This window comes from Linepithema humile, chromosome 6, assembly GCF_040581485.1.
Source record: "Linepithema humile isolate Giens D197 chromosome 6, Lhum_UNIL_v1.0, whole genome shotgun sequence".
Lineage (NCBI taxonomy): Eukaryota > Metazoa > Arthropoda > Insecta > Hymenoptera > Formicidae > Linepithema > Linepithema humile.
The window spans coordinates 8,872,306-8,895,164 of record NC_090133.1 but is presented as its reverse complement, the minus strand read 5'-3'; the positions used below and the strand labels follow the sequence as shown (position 1 = coordinate 8,895,164).

The 22,859-nt window shown below is 32.4% G+C and overlaps 2 protein-coding genes across 11 annotated transcripts; both read right to left on the bottom strand.

The window, feature by feature from the left end:
- Positions 1–3,289: 3,289 nt before the first annotated feature.
- On the bottom strand, positions 3,290–13,717 carry LOC105667919 (protein crumbs-like). Of its 10 annotated transcripts, none has more exons than XM_067357599.1 (9): positions 13,196–13,710; positions 12,139–12,938; positions 11,432–11,802; positions 10,496–10,826; positions 9,900–10,217; positions 9,551–9,646; positions 4,741–9,233; positions 4,202–4,662; positions 3,290–4,055 (listed from the first exon to the last, which is right to left on the bottom strand). In XM_067357599.1, exons 7-8 carry the CDS (start codon positions 5,415–5,417, stop codon positions 4,209–4,211), a joined length of 1,131 nt encoding a protein of 376 aa, XP_067213700.1. In that variant the 5' UTR covers positions 5,418–9,233; positions 9,551–9,646; positions 9,900–10,217; positions 10,496–10,826; positions 11,432–11,802; positions 12,139–12,938; positions 13,196–13,710; the 3' UTR covers positions 3,290–4,055; positions 4,202–4,208. The 10 variants fall into 10 exon arrangements, with proteins under 10 accessions (XP_067213700.1, XP_067213698.1, XP_067213697.1 ...); XM_067357597.1 differs by having other exon boundaries at positions 4,202–7,936; positions 8,964–9,233; positions 13,196–13,709; XM_067357596.1 differs by having other exon boundaries at positions 4,202–8,536; positions 8,996–9,233; positions 13,196–13,709.
- An 815-nt stretch (positions 13,718–14,532) lies between these two features.
- Positions 14,533–22,629, bottom strand: LOC105668185 (protein crumbs-like). The gene is made up of 9 exons (XM_067356932.1): positions 22,540–22,629; positions 22,194–22,207; positions 21,617–21,947; positions 21,231–21,340; positions 21,025–21,190; positions 20,662–20,757; positions 19,960–20,338; positions 15,275–19,754; positions 14,533–15,141 (listed from the first exon to the last, which is right to left on the bottom strand). The coding sequence occupies exons 1-7, from the start codon at positions 22,627–22,629 to the stop codon at positions 20,111–20,113; spliced, it is 1,035 nt and encodes a 344-aa protein (XP_067213033.1). The 3' UTR covers positions 14,533–15,141; positions 15,275–19,754; positions 19,960–20,110.
- Between the last annotated feature and the right edge of the window lie 230 nt (positions 22,630–22,859).

The window sequence follows — 22,859 nt, the reverse complement described above, 5'->3', positions numbered from 1 at the left end:
TTTAAAGACGAGATTTTCTAAAAACTTTTTTGTTAAGATCGGAAGAGAAGAGCTTTGCATAGTTAAGATTGTTAGCAAATTTAAAAATTTGATGGTATGTGATTTATAAAGAAACTCTATATGTCAAATGTAAGAAATAGTGCTTCTTAATTATTCTAAGCTATGTTAGTCGAAATTAAACATTTTCTTATATTTAAAAAGTGTCAATTCTTATTTGCAAATCTAATTAAAAGCATTGAAAATCGTTTAAGATACTCAATAGATTTTGGAATATTAATTAGCTTTTTGTTGCATAATATTTATTTAACTTAATTTTATTGAAATTCTTGCTTGACCACTTGTTTTATTAATTTTGTACGTTTATTAAAAGACTTTCACTTAAAAAAGAAATTGTAACACTTCCTTACATATTAAATTGAAGAAGGGTGCGCCGTATTGCATATTTTTATGTTTCATCTTTTAACGAACAAATTTATTCTGTTTCTGTAATTCTTTGGATATTTTTGAGAAAAGTTAACGTACGAATATATTTATTACAAAGTAAATTAGAGTATATTGTATTTCAAAGACTTTATCGTAGAAATTATTGTAATTTCATCATACTTATTTATAATTTTATAAACATAAAACCGATAATTATGTTAAATATACTTTAGCTTTCATACATATACAAAATTAATTAAATATAGTAATGTTTTATCTTGAATATTTTTTTGTACAAAATGATGAAATTATTTGTTTCAAAATGTTTTTTTATTAATGCGTTGAAAGACGTATTGTTTCCATATTTCTATAGCACGTATTTAGATGTGTTACTGTCGCCGTCGTATTGTCAAGACGTTCGGTTTGAATTATATATGAAATTGCAATGTTTTTAATCTCGATACCTTCAATTTTGAGTTTTATTAATTTATATAGTTAAACACTCGTAACATAATGAAGCAAATATTTTTCGGATCATCTAGAGCACGTTAATGTATCACGTGAAAAATAATTCATCTCATTGTCAATAATATTGGATATATACAAATGAATAAAACAATAAAAAATAAAAATTTCTAAAGTAAAAAAACAACGTAATAATAACTTCGAATGCTTCTTGTCAAGTAGATTAGCACTGCACTGCATATAATTCTTACAAATTAGTTACTTATGCCATTTTTATGTACCATATTAGCTCTACTGTATTTCATCGAAGTATAAAAAAGGAATCACAAAGAATATGAGAAATACATACCAGTTTTTTAAACTATACATGCGTTTTACTAACTTTGCATATTTAATTATTCACTTGAATTCACTACGTCTACTTATATAGCAATATTATATGTATTGGGCACTTTTATGTCTCGTTTCGTAACGATAAAATTTTTGTACTTTGCATAATTATTATTTTTGATTTTTTTGCTGCGAGTCTAAATAAATATATATTCATTGCGAAATAAATCATAATCACACTTTTTCATGATAATATAAACTTCGTCACGCGAAAAGATGGTGAGTATCGATTCGATTGAATTATATTATTTAAGGTGATTTATTAAGATATTTAAGGCAATTTTCGAACATTTTTTGGCATGAGTTTAAAATGAAGTGATAACAAAGAAAGGCGAAAAATAATTTAATCAGTCTTGTTCGCCGCTGTTTTGGTTGCTCGTGGTAGTAAATATAATAACGCAGCAGTTAATATATTCATTATTAAATAACTAACAATTATTTAAAATTCCAAATACAATAAAGTCATTCATATATCTCGCTTATGAGCCCTATATAGAAAAATAATACGTGTGACAATAGCGCGTGCTTTTCCGCGCGCACTCGCAGTTGCCTTTTCCTTTGTCTGCGTCGGAAACGTTCAACGATGTCATAGTTTCTCAGCAACAAATAGACGTATTGTTATATAGAACCTAGTATATAATATATAATACCCGTGTACATAGGCGGTTATTACACATAGTATATTAAACAAATTATTAAAAAAATAGATATCTTAAAGTTTATTGAAAGAAAGTTGCTTAACGTTTCAATTACACTTCGTCACAATCTACATGATTTATTTTTGCGTGATATTAATATATATATAATTAATCCCAAAGAGAAATTAACGTAGATTAACGTATTTATTCTAATTTCATGAAACTCACAAGTCATTAAATCCCGCAACAGTTTGTACCCGAAACTGCGATTTCAGCATGTAGAAATTTTTTACATTTGAAATTCTAAATCTTTCAGCTTTAAAAACTTAGCATTATATCCGAAGATCGTTGGATTTCTACATTTTCGAAATATTTTATTATTGGTCTCTCCAATTCTCAATTCGAGATATCGAAGTTCTCGTTTTCGCGAAACATCAGTTGCTCGGAAAATATCCTCCTGCACGTAATATATCTTTCTAGGACACTGTGTACATCATTAGAATCTCTCAAAACAACACGTTGCCTTTATTATGTTCCAACGCCGAATGTCCGCTACCAAAACTTAATTGTCCTTCCTCGATAAACATGTCATCGAGAAATGCGTCGTTGCGAAGAGAAGATCCACTTTTCAATTCAACGTTAATCTTACAATTTTTTCTCATACGATTATTTTGCAGGCCAATGACAAATTGATACAACTTTAAAAATTGTCAAATCTTTAAGAAAAGTGGGAAATAAAATTCCTTTAAAGTAAATATCTTCTAATTTATTTATATTTTTGTAACGACGAAGCAGAGAGGAATAGAAGGCGCAATGAATATTTGTTTCACGTTGTCGATTCGACAGTTCATTGAATAATCTGAATTTTTTCAGTAGATATACTTTGATGATGAATTGGGTTTTGCAGCTTTAAGCTGTACAAATTATCTTGCATGGAAACTAATATCTTTGTAGCTATAAATCAAACCAATCTTATATATATATATATTACAATCAATTCCTTTAATAACGTTCTTTTATTGAAAGGTGCGTATCATGTGGCGGTATCTACAAATTTCAACATAGTGACTGTCGATGAAATCAGTAAAGACAAGCTCTGACGACGCAAGTCTCTGTGATGCCAAATGCGACAATTGACGTTAATACATCGCTTACTAATTTTCGGGTATCGTTGTTTTGAAAGTACGTATATCAAAAAAGCGTATAAAAAGAAAATAACTGATTTAACAAATTCCATCCGAGAGCATCGAATTCAATAAAACATAAAATCGATAATTACATGTTAAATATATTTTAGCTTTCATACATATATAAAATTAATCAAATATACTAATGTTTTGTCTGGGATATTTTTTTTGGATAAAAGAATGAAATTATATCTTTCAAAATGCCATTTTATTAATGCGTTGAAAAACGCATTGTCTGCATATTTCTCTATTATAATGTATACATTAATGGTCACACACAATTTTTGGAATACATACAACTTTAAAATTTAAATTGACAAAATTATGGCTGCATACTCGTACAATATATTTGAAAGACTTCTGAAGAAATTATAACAAACCAAAATAAAATAAAGCAAAAAAAAAAAAAAGAAAAAAAAATGAAATATAAATATAAAATCTACAGAGAACCTGACGATGATGGCCCACCAGAATGTGCTGTATGTAATAAGCGTGTTTCCGTCGAAGAGACTTCCGAGCACCAGCATTTCGTAGAAGGACAAATTGTAGTCGACATTCATCATGACATGGTGTTCAAATATGTATAAATATAAAAATATCTTACAATGTCGTCTTTACATGAACATCACTGCTCAGTTAAAAAAATTAATTTGCTTTATAAATTTATAAACAAACTTTATAAATGTAATATTAAAGAGTACTTTGTTCAATAAATTTATAAATATTATAAACTTTATATATTTATAAAATTGAAATACGTCTTTGAAATAGAAATTTATAAACTTGCTTATAACTTTATAAAAATCAAAATAATATATAGAGACGTTAAAGATAATTCTTTTATACATTTCAAATTAACTAAGCGATCAAAGTCAAAACTGACGTTATTGTTGTTTGTGGCTCGGTCTCAATTCGACTATCATCATCTCCATTGTCAAAAGTATAGATACAGCTATTAAAAATTAAAAAAAAAACTGATTAGAAACTAATTATTCGGTTTATTGTTTTTATTATACAAGTATTGAGTACGCCACTCAAAGAAAATAAAAAATTTATAGTGGACAACAATATTAATGTCAACAAAACTTACCACCTTACCTTCTTTTCAATTTATTTCATTGCTTGTTGACGGTTTGTTGTACAGTGTAAGTTTTTCCAATCCTTGTTCTTGCATTGGTAAATCATCTTTTGGTTGTGAGTCATTTCCTGGTACTGGGTCATCTCTTCTCATCAAATTTCCACACCCATTTTCGAATATGTGAAAGAATAAGTGTTTTGAAGGCATAAAGTCCAAGATGTGATTTTCATCACATACAATGCAACATCCTTTAAAATCATCGTTATCATCTTTGATGTTTGTCACATATTTGCAAAGCCATGAATACTGAATAACGAATGCGTTATTATCATCCTTTGCTTCATGTCGATGATTTAACCACGTGTTACTTTGCATGAAAAATTGATCGGAACACATAAGACATTGTGCTTTCCGTTCCTTGGTAAACTTAAAATTGATCCAATGTGAATGTAGGGAAACAAAACGTGTAGCCTCTTCGTCACTATATAAAGGTATATCTTTCGTTAACACATGTTGAGCGAAGAGTGATGTGTCGATGCTACTATAAATAACAAGACACCTTTTACACTTTGCTCGAAATCTCGTTATTAATTTATATTTCCTTTTCACCCAATTTATAGCTATTTCGCGATTTTCCCAATCCCTTGTGTTCCATTCGGCATTGTCATATATTTGTAAAAACATATTTAGTCTTGTTAAATTTACGCCACCTAATGACGTTGCTGATTGTTCACTAAATGGTAATCCTTCCCCCCATATTTCTGGATGAAACCTTTTAAAATGCAAGAATATGATTTCATCAAACGCCAATCGAAACATTTCGGTGCGATATTTACGTATGCAAAGAACACAATATGCTAAAAAAATATTGTCAGAAATCTGTCTAAAATATTTGAACACCCAGTCATGATTAATGTCCACTACAATTGGTCCTTCTACGAAATGTTGGTGCTCGGAAGTCTCTTCGATGGTAACACGCTTATCACATACAGCACATTCTGGTGGGCCATCATCGTCAGGTTTTCTGTAGATTTTACAATCTGAAAGTCCCTCTGACTCTTCAAATTGATAAGAAGCTTCATGTTCGCGTTTTATATGATCCGTAAGGGCTTCTGTGCAGACAAAGTATAAAATTTCTTGGCACTTATTACATGTTGCTCGAAAATTCGACAGTGTGTAATTTTCTTGCACCCATTTCCGAACAGTTGGAAGCTCAGGTTGGTCGACTACGTCCATTGCACGAGACCTATTGCGTGTGACTGAACGCGATACTGTTTTGTCGAATGACGATTGATAGAAGAGGTCGAAGGAAGAGAACTGTAGCAGAAAGAAGCCTGAGAGGAACTGTCAGAGGCCACGTTTTTCGTACGACGCTTTCTCTAGGCCGTACAGTAGCGCTAACTGGATCCATTTTTTGAGCCGGCGGAACTACATGGCCAGATCCACTTTTCGCATGGTAAAACGGCTGATTGGCGCATGTCCATGCGAGATCCATTATTGTGGATCTAGCACTCGATGCGCAGGGGAATTTATATGTAATATTGTGGCCGTCGTATTGTGAAGACGTTCAATTTGAATTTCATATGAAATCACGATGTTTTCAATCTCGATACCTTCAATTTTGAGCTTTATTAATTTATATAGTTAAACACTCGTAACATAATGAAACAAATATTCTTCGGATCAGCTAAAACATGCGTTAATACTTAACGTATCGCGTGCAAACATAATTTTCTCATTTCATTATTAATATTGGATATATGTACAGAGAAAAATAAAAAAGTAAAAAATAGAAATTTCTAGTTTTGGTAAAACATAAAGTAGTAATAATCCCGAATTGAGATGTTCCTTGTCAAGTAGATTCACATTGCACTGTATCTAATTCTTTCAAGTTTAACTATTTATGCCATTCTTTATGTATCATTTTAACTCACTGTATTTTATCGAAGTAATAAAAAAATAATTAAAAACGAAAAGAAAAAAAAAAAATACATAGTTGTTTTTTAAACTATGTATGCGTTTTATTGATTTTGTACATTTAATTATCCACTTGAATTTACTACGCCTACTTATACAACACGCTGTACTGCGCACTCTTATGTCTCGTAAAGATCAAATTTATTTCGTACAATTAGTTTTGACTCTTTTGCTGCAAAATTAAATACAAACAAATTCATTGCGGAGTAAATTATATTCACACAATTACATGATAATGATCCGAAACGAGAAAAAATGGTGAATATTAATTTGTTTGAATTATATATCTTTAAGGCAATATCTGTGTCTTTTTTGACATGCGTTTAAAATAAAAAAATTAAGAAAGACAAAAAACAATCTAATCACTCTTGTCAAATGCATTTGGTCTTTACGATTTTTTTATTTTATGCCAAAGATTCAGTCTTGAAGAAACGTTTTGAATGAAAAATCAGAAGCTTAAAAATTTACGAGATGATTTTTACAGAACAAACTCTTACACTGTAAAATCGTCTCGCCGCTACTTTGGTCGTGGTAGTAAATATAATTACGTACCGATTAATACGTTCGTTATTGTTAAATACCTAACAATCATATAAAATTCTAAATACGATAAAGTAATTATAACTTTAAGCTTATGAGCTAGTCTATGTACAAAATTAACATGCGTGACAATAACGCGAACTTTTCCGCGCGCACTCGGCATTGCCTTTTCTCTTGCCCGCGTCGGAAAAGCTCGACGGTATCATCGTTTCTTAGCAACAAATCGGAGTATGTGTCGCGGTATGACAATATTTAAAAACTCATGTATATTATATAATACCCGCGTAGATAGGCGAATCAAAAATATTCTATTAAAAAGGAATACATGTAAAATAACCCAGAAAAAGGTAAAACATTTAACAGAAGTAAAAAAAAAGAAAAGTATTAGAAGGAACAAAAAATTGGGGAGAATAAAATTAAGAAAAAGATTAATGAAACTGAAATAAAGAAAAGTTATTGTAAGATTAATTAAAACTAAAAGGAAAAAAGCAAAATTTAGTTACATTCAAAATATAAAATATATCCAAGACCACAGACAAAGAAAAATAGAGAATAGCACGCAAGAGAATAAAAACATTGGAAATAGTAAAAAAAATAGATATTAAGGATAAAAATTTCATTAATTAACAATTTACAATTAAAATATAATGAAAAAATAAAAGGTAAAATAATGCAGTTTTATAGTAAACTTCTGGAAATTTTAAGAATTAAGAGTTTGAATCTGCAGAAAAATTTCTCATGAGTGTTCTTTAATTCGCCCATCATTTGAAAGTGTAAAAACATTATGCAATATTATCGGAGATCTTGTATTTGTTTTCCGCACGCCTTTCTGGAATGCCGTCTATCTTCGATATTACATGCATCGCGCCTTATAAATAATATCTTTTTAAGTAAATAAAACAAAAAAAAAAGAGAACAATGGTATGAAAGAAAGAAGAAAGAAAGAAATAACAGAGAAAGAAAGAGAAAGAGAGAGAGAAAGAGAGATTAAGCACTAAAATGAACGAGTTTGTTTGTTCGGAATTGCCTCCTTCGAGTATTGCTTCACGTCTTAAAGACACTTCTGAGAACTTTAAGTACACTTTGTTACAATCTATATGATTTACTTTATACGCGAGTTAATTATATATATATGCTATCCGTCCCAGAGAGAAATGTAGATCGTCCTCCTCCTCATTATTACTCTATGAGAGTTTTATTCAAATATCATTGAATCCTCGAATAGTTTCTCCCCGAATCTGTTGATTTCAAAATTTTTGATATTTAAAGTCTTGAATCTTTCAGCTTTCAAAATTCATCTTCCCTAAAGATGCCTTCCTAAATTCTCGAATTCTAAGAATATCATCATTGGTCCCTCGAATTCTCAATTCAAAATATTAAATTTTTCATTCTTGCGAAATGTCAGTTACCATATATCTTTCTCCAACGTATATTTTTCTAAGACACTGTGTACTTCATTCGGGACTCTCGAAACAACATGTTGACTTTATTTCGTTCAAACATGACGCCTAGCGTCCGTTATCAAATCTTAATTGTCATTCCTCGACAAATGTCATGTCATCGAGAAATGTACAGTTGCGAAAAAAGTTATATTATTCAATTCAGCGCTAATCTTAAAATTTTTTCTTATACAATTATCTTGCAAACAAATGACGAATTAAAAGAACTTTACCAAAATTTTCGATCACATCAATCTTCGAAGAGATGGAAATTCAATTCGTTTAAAATAAATTCCTTCTAACTCATCTATTTTTTCGTAATGGCAAAACAGCGAAGACTAGAAGACGCAAAATAAATAATCGTTTCATCGTCGTTGACTTGGCTCTTCATCAAACAATCTGCAGTTTTTCAGTCGAGTTATTTGCAACGACGAAACGAGTTTTGGAACTCTAAAATGTGCAAATTATTCTCGATATATGGAAACATTTCATTTTTGCAACGACAACCCAAATCCATCTTAATTGGATCAAAATTAAAAAATTAACTATTAATTAAGAATTAATAACAATGTCGATTCTTGATAAATATAATATTAAGATTGATAAAAAATGCGATAAAAAATACAATGTTGATTCCAATTTATATCACGATAATAAATTTAATTTCAGAAAAATGTAATTTTGTCTAATTTTATTTCTTTATTAGAATGTTGTCTCGCTTACTCGCATCAATTTGATTTAACTTTAGACCACCAAACAAAATTGTACAATTTACGCAAAATCTGCGCGTGCCTCTGGAAAACAGTTTCCACATATCAAAACTCACCTGCATTCTTTTTAATTTAGATTACATCTCACCAATCATCGATTAGATCAATCTTTCCTCCGTAAGAGGTTTCATCACATTATCCATTTCCACTCGAGGATTACTGAATTCCTGAGCACTCGGACTATACGTGCCGCGTGTAGCGCGTTTCTTTCTTGCCATCATGAAGAGCGCTGTGAGACAGCTGATGATGATGAGAAAAAAACAGCCCACAATTGGACCTACGATCACTGCTATGTCGATGGCCTTGCTACTAAATAAGCGCTCCCGCTGGAAAATATTGATTAAGCTCATTAGTATAAAAATAATTTTTTATTAATTGTTAGTTTTAATCAATTTTATTTATAAGAAAGTAAAACTGTCGAGTAATAAAAACATAAAACGCAAGAGCGTAATTAATTTTAATAAATGCAATGGGCATCAACTGCAAAAATTTACCGGTTATAAATTGTGCTTAATTCTGACATAAATTCAAGACAATGGTGTACTGAAAACATTTTGAGTATTCTTATTAAGTTATCAGAAATACATTGTGTACTAATTGGTTTTTTCTCATGGAATCGCTAATCTGAAAAATGTCACCTTACCTCAGTACAATTTAGTCCCGTGTATTCAGAAGTACATTCATATTCGTATCCGCCACCTTTGGCACACCTGCAGGTTCCACCGTTCTGACAATAATTCTAATAAAGACAAAACAAAATCATCGTAAAAATGAAACACAATATCTCACGATATTATGTTCGTCTTAAATTCATTATTATTATTCTGAACTCAAAGAATTTTTCCAATATCATTCGCTCAATTCTAATCAATCTTGTTTAATGTTCTAATTCTTTAATTTCTATGAATATTCTATTCTCTAAATTTTTTATTCAGTTCTATATCACAATCCTTCTAAATTCTTTTCTATTTATTAATTTGTAGAGAACTTACCTCCTGGCAAGGATCCAACATGGCGCAATTGTAGCCGCAGTAGCCAAAATTGCAAACGCACTCGTAACTACCAGGCCAGCAGATTTTGGCACCTGCCATGTCCACAATCTGTCTGCGAATTTTCGCATTCGTCTATGTCCTCGGTGCAATTGCCATCGGTGTATCCGGTTCTGGCAGTCGCATGTGAAGTTGTTCACCGCGTTGAAACATTTGCCGCCGTTCTTGCAGGGTAGTTCGCCCTTGAGATCCGGCGCATTCATCGATGTTCGTCTCGCAGTACAGACCGGTGTAACCAGGAGCGCAGGTGCATCTCGGTTGCTACGTGATAATAATTTCATAACATATAAAACTTCTGTTTATCAATTAAATTTAAGAATAAAGTTTTTTGACTCCAGAATCAATAATGACAATCAAAATCCACCGATTCCCTAAGCTTGAGATTTAAATTTGACAACATGTATAATATTTCAACATATTAAACTAAACTTTCTCAAGTTTAGAAAAAAATCAAATTATGCAATAGTAATAAAAAGCAGCAGCGATTTAAACTTCAGCAATTATAAATCCTAGAGTCTTCGAAATTATAGTTTTATTACATATTCATAATTCGTTTCTAAAAACTCGCATCTACCGTTCTGGCATCTCTGACCAGGTAGAGTACAATAAAGCGAGTTACAAACTGGATCGTCGTAACCAGGTCGGCAGTTGCAGGTGAAGTTATCGCCTGTCTTCGGGTTCGGCGAGTCGAGGCAGGTCGCGCCGCGCATGCATGGATTGTTCTCGCATGTGATCAGTCGGAATTTTTCGCACAAATCACCGGTAAACTGGTCTGGTCACTCGCAGTGGAATGAGCCTGCCACATTCACGCACACACCGTCGTGTTTGCAGAAATTCAGCATCACGCACTCGTTGATATCGTTGTCGCATCTATAACAAAAAATAAGAGTTAATAAGAAAGTGTTGCAATAAGTTCGTGATCGTAACTTAGATCACGTCAGAATGTAGTGTTAATCATGCATGTTTTGGTATATATTCAGTATTTTGATTGCGATGTCCAAAATAAATCGTTTAACATAATAAGTCGACTGAATATTTCAAAAACTTTACTGTAGCCCTATAAAATTTGGTTCACGTCAGTAATTAATTTATAACAAATCTAATATTTAGAAAATAGTATTATTTACAGCATAATTTTTTCCTGAAATTTGTCATTCTTGCAATTAGAAGTTTTTGTACAAAACAATTCTGATTTTATAATGTAATACTTTTTAAAAATATTTCTCTCTCGATTTTAATAATCGAGTTTCACACTAAAATCATGATTGTCGAGTTCAGAAATTCTTGACAAGATAATGGAACGATTATATTAATTAATGTAAATACTAATAAATTTTAAATTTATTGCTGATAACATCAGTGTGTGTTAATATTTTTTTGTAAAATAATGTCAAATATCACAATCTCATTGGCATCACAGAAAATATCAATCTTTCATAAAACGTGAAATGATTTCAACATGAGAAAATACTAACAGCCATCCCTGCCAGCCGCTGTCGCAGATGCAGGTGTAATTCGCGATGCCGTCGACGCATGTCGCTCCGTTCCGACACTTGTTGTCGATGTACTCGTCGATGTTAAAGGAGCAGTCATCCTCGGCATAGCCGGTTGGGCATTCGCATATGTAGCTGTTTGCTTTATCGAAGCAGTAGCCATCGATTGTGCAGTCCGTATCGAAGCACAACAGACAGCCGATATTGTCGAGCTGAGTAGCAATGTCGTTGCTTTGCAACGTCAGAAACTCCAGCGGCGTAAAGTTCGCATTTTCATACACTTCTTCATTCGTGAAGTCATGTAGCAGTATGCTGCCGATACGCACCTCGCCTAGAGCCCTTGAATGGCTCTCCTAAAAAAAAAAAAAAAAGTTATAATAATTCTTTAGTAACAAAGAGCGTTCAAGTAAAAAGAAGATTTTACAATGAAGAAGATTGAACATTAAAAAAGTAAAAAAAGAGTTTCAATTTAAAGACGGAATTTTTGAGACTTGAAGGTCATTTTTCTAAATTGCTAAAAGCCAAACAATAAAAGGACTTTCCCAAGCGATTAAAATGTTTTTCTATTTTCCTTCATATTTCAATTCCAACCACAGTTCAAAGTATCAATTCAAAAATCATAATGTTCTAATAAAATTGCATCGCATTCTGGAATATCTAAAAACCGTGTATCAGAATATGATACTCACCAAACATCAAACTATGCGATGGGATGGCGGTTGTCAGTCTATGTTCACCATAATCCACACTGTTCCTCTCGATTCCGTCTCTCCTATCGTGTTTCAACCCGATAGTGACGTAAGTGTGCTTGTCGGACAAGGCACTGGACAGTCCACCGAGAGTGACTATTCCTGTTACCAGGAGATCGTGCCACAGCCGGTAGTTGAAGTTGGCGCTCGAGCGAGGCTGCTCTTCGACCGGATTCGCGTAGGCGCTGATCGTCTTCCAGAAGTGCTTGGTGCCGTTGATCTTCACTTCTAAGAGAGTAACGTTTCTTGTCACTTGAATGAGATAGTTGTTTTCGTCGAGCCTCGCGCCGTCGACGTGTAGCCGTCAGTGATGTTGCCAAACTGGAAACTCTCGCCCAAGTTTCCGTCCTTCAGCTGCGCTCCTATGTACGTCCTGTCCTGAGGCTTCAGATCGTCCTGCGGATCAGTGCCCAGGTAAAATATGTCACTGTGGCTCTCTCGCGTGCTGATGAATGTGGAGATGTCAACGACTGAATTGAACCCGTTTAAACGTGTCGCTAATCATCAGGGTCACATAACCGTTTGTGATGTTCTCGTAGTCGAAGGTGCCGTTGCAGAGGTCATGTTGTACTGACAGGTGCGACCGAGATAAGACGCTCGTACTTGCATTTGAACTCGCGTCAATTGTCGGTGCAGTGACCGCCGTTCGCGTAGGGATTTGATGAGCATTGAGCTTCGCGGGGACAGCCTGATTCTACGTCCTCTATATATACGGTTTTCGACGTAATACAAGAATAAACCTAAAATCCGCATGGAGATGTAAAAAATTGTTCTAGAAAAGGCATTTCGGAAAATTTCTTACAAATTATCAACACATTCTAATTGATAATCTAAAAATAAAATTTTCAATATCTGCAAAATTAAAAACTATTTTTCACAAACTTTTACTCGGAAAAAAATAAAATTATGTTTAGTACACAAGTTACGTGGTTAATTAATGTATTTCTAAATAAATATCATTAATAAATAAATCGAAATTAAAAGCAGGCCAACATACCCATTCGCCGTTAATAATGACATCTTCCATGCAGCCAATAAAGAAGGTGAAAGAGGGTAAGCGAGATAACCTTTTCAAAAAGTTTAAAGAGCTGCTGTAGTTGCTGTTTACGTAAGTCGTAGAAAAAGACGTGCAATTCGACGAATTGGAGCTTTCGTTAGGACTGATAGGATAGATAGTCTGCTCTTCGTTGACCGAAAGGATAAGATGAGTTGCGTTGATCGCCACAAAAGCCTTTTGCCACGTGGAATCGTTGAGTCCGCTACCGACGAAAACTCCGTTTGTTCAGTATGCTCGAATGTATGTTGAGTTTGCCGTTGATCAGCTGAAGAATATAAATGGTCTTTGCCAATCGCCAGGAAACCGTTTGGCAAAGTAGTCCTGAAGCGAAACTGAATGCCATAGCCCTCGTCGCGCGTAGTGTTCACCAGAATGTACGATTAGTCGCTCAGAGACATTGTCGTGCGAATTCCTGCGAATTCGTTTACCGACAGAGTTGGATATGTTGCACGCGAGATCTTTCTTCTAAACATGTTTACGTATTTTTTTCCGTACAAAGCGCTTCGAAAAGAGTGGATCCGATAAAGTATAAATGTAAGTGGTGAATTTATGTATTTAAAGACAAGATTTTCTAAAAACTTTGTTAACATCGGAATGGAAGAGCTTTGCGTAGTTAAGTAAAGATTGCTAGCAAATTTAAAAATTTGATAGTATGTGAGTTATAAAGAAATGCTGTGTGTCAAATGTAAAAAATAGTGCTCCTTAATTATTCTAAGCTATGTTAGTCAAAATTAAACATTTCCTTATATCTAAAAAGTGTTAATTCTTAATTGAAAATCTAATTAAAAGCATTGACAATCGTTTAAGATACTCAATAGATTTTAGAATATTAATTCGCTTTTTGTTACATAATATTTATGTAACTTAATTTTATTGAAATTCTTGCTTTACTCGTTTTATTAATTTTGTACGTTTAATTGTTCACTTAAAAGAAAAATTGTAACACTTCCTTACATATTAAATTAAAGAAAGGTGCGCCGTATTGCACATTCTTATGTTTCATCTTTTAACGAACAATTTATTTTGTTTCTGTAATTCTTTGGACATTTTTGCTAAAAGTTAACGTACGAATATACTTATTACAAAGTAAATCACTGTATATTATATTTCAAAGACTTTATCGTAGAAATTATTGTAATTTCATCAAACTTATTTATAATCTTATAAACATAAAATCGATAATTACATGTTAAATATATTTTAGCTTTCATACATATATAAAATTAATCAAATATACTAATGTTTTGTCTGGGATATTTTGGGATAAAATGAAGAAATTATTTGTTTTAAAATGCAATTTTATTAATATGCAGACAATGCGTTTTTCAACGCCTTGTCTGCATGTTTCTTAACTATAATGAATACATTAATAGTCACACACAAATTTTAGAAAACATACAACTTTAAAATTTAAATTGACAGATATTGCTGATTACTCGTACAATACATTTCAAACACCTCTGGGGAAATTATAACAAACCGAAGTTAGATAAAGCAAAAGTAAAAAAAATGAAATAGTATAAATATGAAAATATCTTACAAATGTCGTCCTTACATGAACATCACTGCTCAATTAAAAAATTGATTTGCTTTATAAATTTATAAACAAACTTATAATCGTAATATTAAAGAGTACTTTCTTAATTAATTTATAAACATTATATATTTATAAAATTAAGGTACGTCTTCGAAATATAAATTAATAACTTTGCTTATAACATTTTAAGCATCAAATATATACAGGCGATATATAAAGACGTTGAAGATAATTTCTTTATACATTTCAAATTAATTTAACGATCAAAATAAAGGCTGACGTTATTGTTGTTTGTGGCTCGGTCTCAATTCGACTATCATCATCCCCATTGTCAAAAGTATAGATACATCTATTAAAAATTTAAAAAAAGTAATAAAAACATTTAATTATTCGATTTTTATTGATCTTATTATGTAAGTATTGGCACTCAAAAAAAAAAAAAAAAATTAATAATAAACAATATTAATATCAATAAAACTTACCGCTGTTTCTTCAGTTTATTTCACGGCTTGTTGACGGTTTGCTGTATGGTGTAGATGTTTCTGTTCTTTTTCTTTGCATTGCTAGATCATCTTTTGGTTGTGAGACATTTCCTGGTCCTGGGTCATTTCCTGGTCCTGGGTCATTTCCTGGTCCTGAGTCATCTTTTCTCATCAAATTTTCATGCTCATGTTCTAATATGTGACGGAATAAGTGTTTTGCAGGCATAAATTCAATGTCATAATTATTATCACATAAAAGGCAACGTCCTTTAAAATCATCATCATCATTTTGGATTCTTGTCACATATTTGCAAAACCATTCGAAGTAATGAATATTGTTATTATCATCTCCCATATGACGATGATCAAGCCAGGGTTCACGCACAGAACGCAAGTTACACGTAAAATCACATATAACACATTGAATTTTTTCTTGCCGTATAACTTTCCTCCAATTTTTCCTATATGGATTTTGGTGATAAAATTGATGTCCGTTTAATTCCCAATAATAATAATAAAAATGTGCTTCTGTTCTATTTATATGTTCATAAATTATTGATGTGTCGATGCTACTAAAAATATGAAGACAGTTTTTACATTTTGCTCGAAATCTCGTCATTAATTCATATTTCCTTCTCACCCAATTTATAGCTATTTCGCGATATTCCACGTCCCTTAACTTCCAATCGCGTAAGTCACATGCTTTTAAGAACAGCTTCAATCCTCTTAAATGTACGACATTTAATGTCGCTAAACTTTCATTAAATGGTAGTACTTTCCCCCATATTTCTGGATGCAACATTTTAAAATGCAAGAATATGATTTTATCAAACGCTGTAATTTGATAGCGTTGTTCGTTGCGTTCGCAAAGAATACAATACGCAGAAAACAAACAATCATTTTTAAAATATTTGAACACCCAGTTATAACTGATGTCAGTTACAATTTGTCCTTCTTCTGCGGAATGCGGGTGATCGGAAGTATCATCGTTGACGGAAACAAGTTTCTCACATACAACACATTGTAAATCGTTTAAATCGCCAGTGTGTCTAAAATTTTTCCAACGATTATCTTCCTGCGCCTTTTCAAATTGATAAGTGGTTTTATGTTCGTCTTCTATATGCTCCTGAAGAACTTCTGTGTCGACGAAATAAAAAATTCCATCACACTTACGACAAGTTGCTTCAAAATTCGACAGTGTGTAATTTTCTTGCACCCAATTCCAAACAGTTGGAAGCTCAGGTTGGTCGACTACGTCCATTGCACGAGACCTATTGCGTGTGACTGAACGCGATACTGTTTTGTCGAATGACGATTGATAGAAGAGGTCGAAGGAAGAGAACTGTAGCAGAAAGAAGCCTGAGAGGAACTGTCAGAGGCCACGTTTTTCGTACGACGCTTTCTCTAGGCCGTACAGTAGCGCTAACTGGATCCATTTTTTGAGCCGGCGGAACTACATGGCCAGATCCACTTTTCGCATGGTAAAACGGCTGATTGGCGCATGTCCATGCGAGATCCATTATTGTGGATCTAGCACTCGATGCGCAGGGGAATTTATATGTAATATTGTGGCCGTCGTATTGTGAAGACGTTCAGTTTGAATTTCATATGAAATCATGATGTTTTCAATCTCGATACCTTCAATTTTGAGCTTTATTAATTTATATAGTTAAACACTCGTAACATAATGAAACAAATATTCTTCGGATCAGCTAAAACATGCGTTAATACTTAACGTATCGCGTGCAAACATAATTTTCTCATTTCATTATTAATATTGGATATATGTACAGAGAAAAATAAAAAAGTAAAAAATAGAAATTTCTAGTTTTGGTAAAACATAAAGTAGTAATAATCCCGAATTGAGATGTTCCTTGTCAAGTAGATTCACACTGCACTGTATCTAATTCTTTCAAGTTTAACTATTTATGCCATTCTTTATGTATCATTTTAACTCACTGTATTTTATCGAAATAATAAAAAAATAATTAAAAACGAAAAGAAAAAAAAATACTTAGTTGTTTTTTAAACTATGTATGCGTTTTATTGATTTTGTACATTTAATTATCCACTTGAATTTACTACGCCTACTTATACAACACGCTGTACTGCGCACTCTTATGTCTCGTAAAGATCAAATTTATTTCGTACAATTAGTTTTGACTCTTTTGCTGCAAAATTAAATACAAACAAATTCATTGCGGAGTAAATTATATTCACACAATTACATGATAATGATCCGAAACGAGAAAAAATGGTGAATATTAATTTGTTTGAATTATATATCTTTAAGGCAATATCTGTGTATTTTTTCACATGCTTTTAAAATAAAAAAATTAAGAAAGACAAAGAACAATCTAATCACTCTTGTCAAATGCATTTGGTCTTTACGATTTTTTTATTTTATGCCAAAGATTCAGTCTTGAAGAAACGTTTTGAATGAAAAATCAGAAGCTTAAAAATTTACGAGATGATTTTTACAGAACAAACTCTTACACTGTAAAATCGTCTCGCCGCTACTTTGGTCGTGGTAGTAAATATAATTACGTACCGATTAATACGTTCGTTATTGTTAAATACCTAACAATCATATAAAATTCTAAATACGATAAAGTAATTATAACTTTAAGCTTATGAGCTAGTCTATGTACAAAATTAACATGCGTGACAATAACGCGAACTTTTCCGCGCGCACTCGGCATTGCCTTTTCTCTTGCCCGCGTCGGAAAAGCTCGACGGTATCATCGTTTCTTAGCAACAAATCGGAGTATGTGTCGCGGTATGACAATATTTAAAAACTCATGTATATTATATAATACCCGCGTAGATAGGCGAATCAAAAATATTCTATTAAAAAGGAATACATGTAAAATAACCCAGAAAAAGGTAAAACATTTAACAGAAGTAAAAAAAAAGAAAAGTATTAGAAGGAACAAAAAATTGGGGAGAATAAAATTAAGAAAAAGATTAATGAAACTGAAATAAAGAAAAGTTATTGTAAGATTAATTAAAACTAAAAGGAAAAAAGCAAAATTTAGTTACATTCAAAATATAAAATATATCCAAGACCACAGACAAAGAAAAATAGAGAATAGCACGCAAGAGAATAAAAACATTGGAAATAGTAAAAAAATAGATATTAAGGATAAAAATTTCATTAATTAACAATTTACAATTAAAATATAATGAAAAAATAAAAGGTAAAATAATGCAGTTTTATAGTAAACTTCTGGAAATTTTAAGAATTAAGAGTTTGAATCTGCAGGAAAATTTCTCATGAGTGTTCTTTAATTCGCCCATCATTTGAAAGTGTAAAAACATTATGCAATATTATCGGAGATCTTGTATTTGTTTTCCGCACGCCTTTCTGGAATGCCGTCTATCTTCGATATTACATGCATCGCGCCTTATAAATAATATCTTTTTAAGTAAATAAAACAAGAAAAAGAGAACAATGGTATGAAAGAAAGAGGAGAGAAAGAAATAAGAGAAAAAGAGAGAGAGAAAGATTAGGCACTAAAATGGACGGGTTTGTTTGTTCGGAATTGCCTCCTTCGAGTATTGCTTGACGTCTTAAGGACACTTCTGAGAACTTTAAGTACACTTTGTTACAATCTACATGATCTACTTTATACGCGTGTTATTTATGTATATATATGCTATCCGTCCCAGAGAGATGTAGATCGTCCTCCTCTTCGTTATTACTCTATGAAACTTTTATTCAAATATCATTGAATCCTCGAATTGTTTCTCCCCGAATCTGTCGATTTCAAAATTTTGATATTTAAAGTCTTCAATCTTTCAGCTTTCAAAATTTATCTTCCCTAAAGATTCCTTCCTAAATTCTCGAATTCTCAAGATATCATCATTGGTCCCTCGAATTCTTAATTCAAGATATTAAATTTCCCCTTTTTCACAACGTCAGTTACTCAGGAAATATCTTTCTGTAACGTATCTTTTGCCAAGATACTGTGTACATCATTCACTCTCGAAACAACATGTTGACTTTATTTCGTTCAAACATGACGCCTAGCGTCCGTTATCAAATCTTAATTGTCATTCATCGGCAAATGTCATGCCATCGAGAAATGTACCGTTGCCAAAAAAAAGTTGTATTATTCAATTCAGTGCTAATCTTAAAATTTTTTCTTATACAATAATCTTGCAGGCAATTGACGAATTAAAAGGATTTTACAAAAATTTTCGATCACATCTCTCTTAGAAGAGTTGGAAATTTAATTCGTTTAAAGTAAACTCCTTCTAATTCATCTATTCTTTCGTAACGGCAAAACAGCGAGGACTAGAAGACGCAAAATGAATAATCGCTTCATTGTCGTCGACTTGGCTCTTCATTAAACAAACTGCAGTTTTTCAGTCGACATACTTTGCAATGACGATTCGAGTTTCGGGACTCCAAGTTGTGCAAATTTCTCTCGATATATGGAAACATTTCATTTTTGCAACGACAAACCAAATCCATCTAAATTAGATCAAAATTAAAAAATTAACTATTAATTAAGAATTAATGTCGATGTCACAATTCTTGATAAATAAATTATTAAGATGAATAAAAAATGTGATAAAAAATACAATATTGATTCTAATTTATACAACGATAATAAATTTAATTTCAGAAAAATGTAATTTTGTCTAATTTTATTTCTTAATCAAAATGTCTCGCTTACTCGCATAAATTTGATTTAACTGCAGACAACTAAGCAAAATTGTACAATTTACGCAAAATCTGCGCATGCCTCTGTAAAATAGTTTCCACACATATCAAGGCTCATCCGCATTCTTTTTAATATAGATTACACCTCACCAATCACCAATCGATTAGATCAATCTTTCCTCCGGAGGAGGTTTCATCACATTATCCATTTCCACTCGCGGATTACTGAATTCCTGAGCACTCGGACTATACGTGCCGCGTGTAGCGCGTTTCTTTCTTGCCATCATGAAGAGCGCTATAAGAAAGCTAATGATGATGAGGAAAAAACAGCCCACAATTGGACCTACGATCACTGCTATGTCGATGGCTTGGCTACTAAATAAGTGCTCCCGCTAGAAAATATTGATTAAACTCATTAGTATAAAAATAATTATTTATCAATTGTTAGTTTTAATTAAATTTATTTATGAGAAAGTAAAACTGTCGAGTAATAGAAACATAAAGCGCAAGAGCGTAATTAACTGTAATAAATGCAATAAACATCAACTGCAAAAATTTACCGGTTATAAATTTTGCTTAATTCTGACATAAATTCAAAACAATGGTATACTGAAAACATTTTAAGTATTCCTATTAAGTTATCAGAGATATATTGTGTATATGAGCTAATTGGTCATTTCTTATGGAATCTCTAATTTAAAGAATTTCACCTTACCTCAGTACAATTTAGTCCCGTGTAATCAGAAGTGCATTCACATTCGTATCCGCCACCTTTGGCACACCTGCAGGTGCCACCGTTCTGACAATAATTCTAATAAAGACAAAACAAGATCATCGTAAAAATAAACACAATATCTCACGATATTATGTTCGTCTTAATTTCATTATCATTATTTTACTAAACTCAAAGAATTTTTCCAATTTCATTCGCTCAATTCTAATCAATCTCGTTTAATGTAATTCTTTAATTTTTAATTTTTTAATTCCTACAAATATTCTATTCTCTAAATATTTTACTCAGTTTTACATCACAATCCTTCTAAATTCCTTTCTATTTATTAATTTATAGAGGACTTACCTCCTGGCAAGGATCCAACATGGTGCAATTGTAGCCGCAATAGCCAAAATCGCAAACGCACTCGTAACTACCAGGCAGATTTTGACACCTGCCGTGTCCACAATTTGTCTCCGAATTTTCGCATTCGTCTATGTCCTCGGTGCAATTGCCATCGGTGTATCCGGTTCTGGCAGTCGCATGTGAAGTTGTTCACCGCGTTGAAACACTTGCCGCCGTTCTTGCAAGGTACTTCGCCCTTGAGATCCGGCGCGCATTCATCAATGTCCGTCTCGCAGTACAGACCGGTGTAACCAGGAGCGCAAGTGCATCTCGGTTGCTACGTGATAATAATTCCATAATATATAAAACTTTTGTTAATAATTAAATTTAAAAAAGTATTTAGACTCCAGAATCTAAAATGATAATCTCAAAATCAACCGATTCCCTAAGCTTGAGATTTAAACTTAACAACATGTATAATATTTCATCAAATTAAACTAAACTTTCTCAAATTTAGAAAAAAATAAAATTATGCAATAGTAACAAAAAGCAGCAGCGATTTAAACTTCAGCAATTTTAAATCCTAGAGTCTTCGAAATTATAGTTTTATTACATATTCATAATTCGTTTCTAAAAACTCGCATCTTCCGTTCTGGCATCTCTGACCAGGTAGAGTACAATAAGGCGAGTTACAAACTGGATCGTCGTAACCGGGTCGGCAGTTGCAGGTGAAGTTATCGCCTGTCTTCGGGTTCGGCGAGTCGAGGCAGGTCGCGCCGCGCATGCATGGGTTGTTCTCACATGTGATCAGTCGGAATTTTTCGCACAAATCACCAGTAAACTGGTCCGGGCACTCGCAGCGAAATGAGCCCGGCACATTCACGCACACGCCGTCGTGTTTGCAGGGATTCAGCGTCACGCACTCGTTGATATCGTTGTCGCATCTATAACAAAAAATAAGAGTTGATAAGAAAGTGTCGCAATCACTTCGTGATCGTTAGAGAATGTAGTTTTAATCTTGCGTGTTTATGGTATATATTCAACATTATGATTGCAATGTCTAAAATAAATTTTTTAACATAATAAGTCGATTGAATATTTAAAAAACTTTACTGTAGCTCTATAAAATTTGGTTCACGTCAGTAATTAATTTATGACAAATCAAATATTTAAAAAGTAAGATTATTTACAGCATAATTTTTTCCTAAAATTTTTAATTCTTGCGATTAAAAGATTTTGTAGAAAACAATTCTGATCTTATAATGTAATACTTTTTAAAAATGTTTCTCTCTCGATTTTAATAATCGAGTTTGAAACAAAATCATGGTTGTCGAGTTCAAAAATTCTTGAAAAGATAATGGAACGATTATACTAATTAACGTAAATATTAATAAATTTTAAACTTATTGCTGTAACATCAGTGTGTGTTAATATTTTTTTGTAAAATAATGTTAAATATCACAATCTCATTGTCATCACAAAAAATATTAATCTTTCATAAAACGTGAAATGATTTCAAGATGAGAAAATACTAACAGGCATCCCTGCCAGCCGCTGTCGCAGATGCTTTGCAACGTTGCTCAGCAACTCCAGCGGCGTAAAATTCGCATTTTGATACTTCTTCATTCGTGAAGTAGTGCAGCAGTATGCTGCCGATGCGCACCTCGCCGAGACAGCCCTTGAATGGTTCACTTAAGAAAAAAAATAAAAGTTATAATAATTCTTTATTAAGCAAAGAGCGCTTAAATAAAAAGATTTTACAATGAAGAAGATTGAACATAAAAAAGTAAAAGAAAAGTTAAAATTTAAAGAAGGAATTTTTTAGACTTGAGAGCCTCAGAAGCGAAGATTTTATG

Excerpts from the sequence above, each read along its gene's own strand:
- LOC105667919 (XM_067357595.1), bottom strand. The coding sequence starts at position 5,417 with ATGGACGTAGTCGACCAACCTGAGCTTCCAACTGTTCGGAAATGGGTG.
- LOC105668185 (XM_067356932.1), bottom strand. The coding sequence starts at position 22,629 with ATGAAGAAGTATCAAAATGCGAATTTTACGCCGCTGGAGTTGCTGAGC. Across the intron at positions 21,341-21,616 it reads TAGAAACGAATTATGAATAT|CAACCGAGATGCACTTGCGC; the intron begins GTAATAAAACTA and ends ATTATCACGTAG. Across the intron at positions 21,191-21,230 it reads CCTTGCAAGAACGGCGGCAA|AACCGGATACACCGATGGCA; the intron begins GTGTTTCAACGC and ends TGCGACTGCCAG.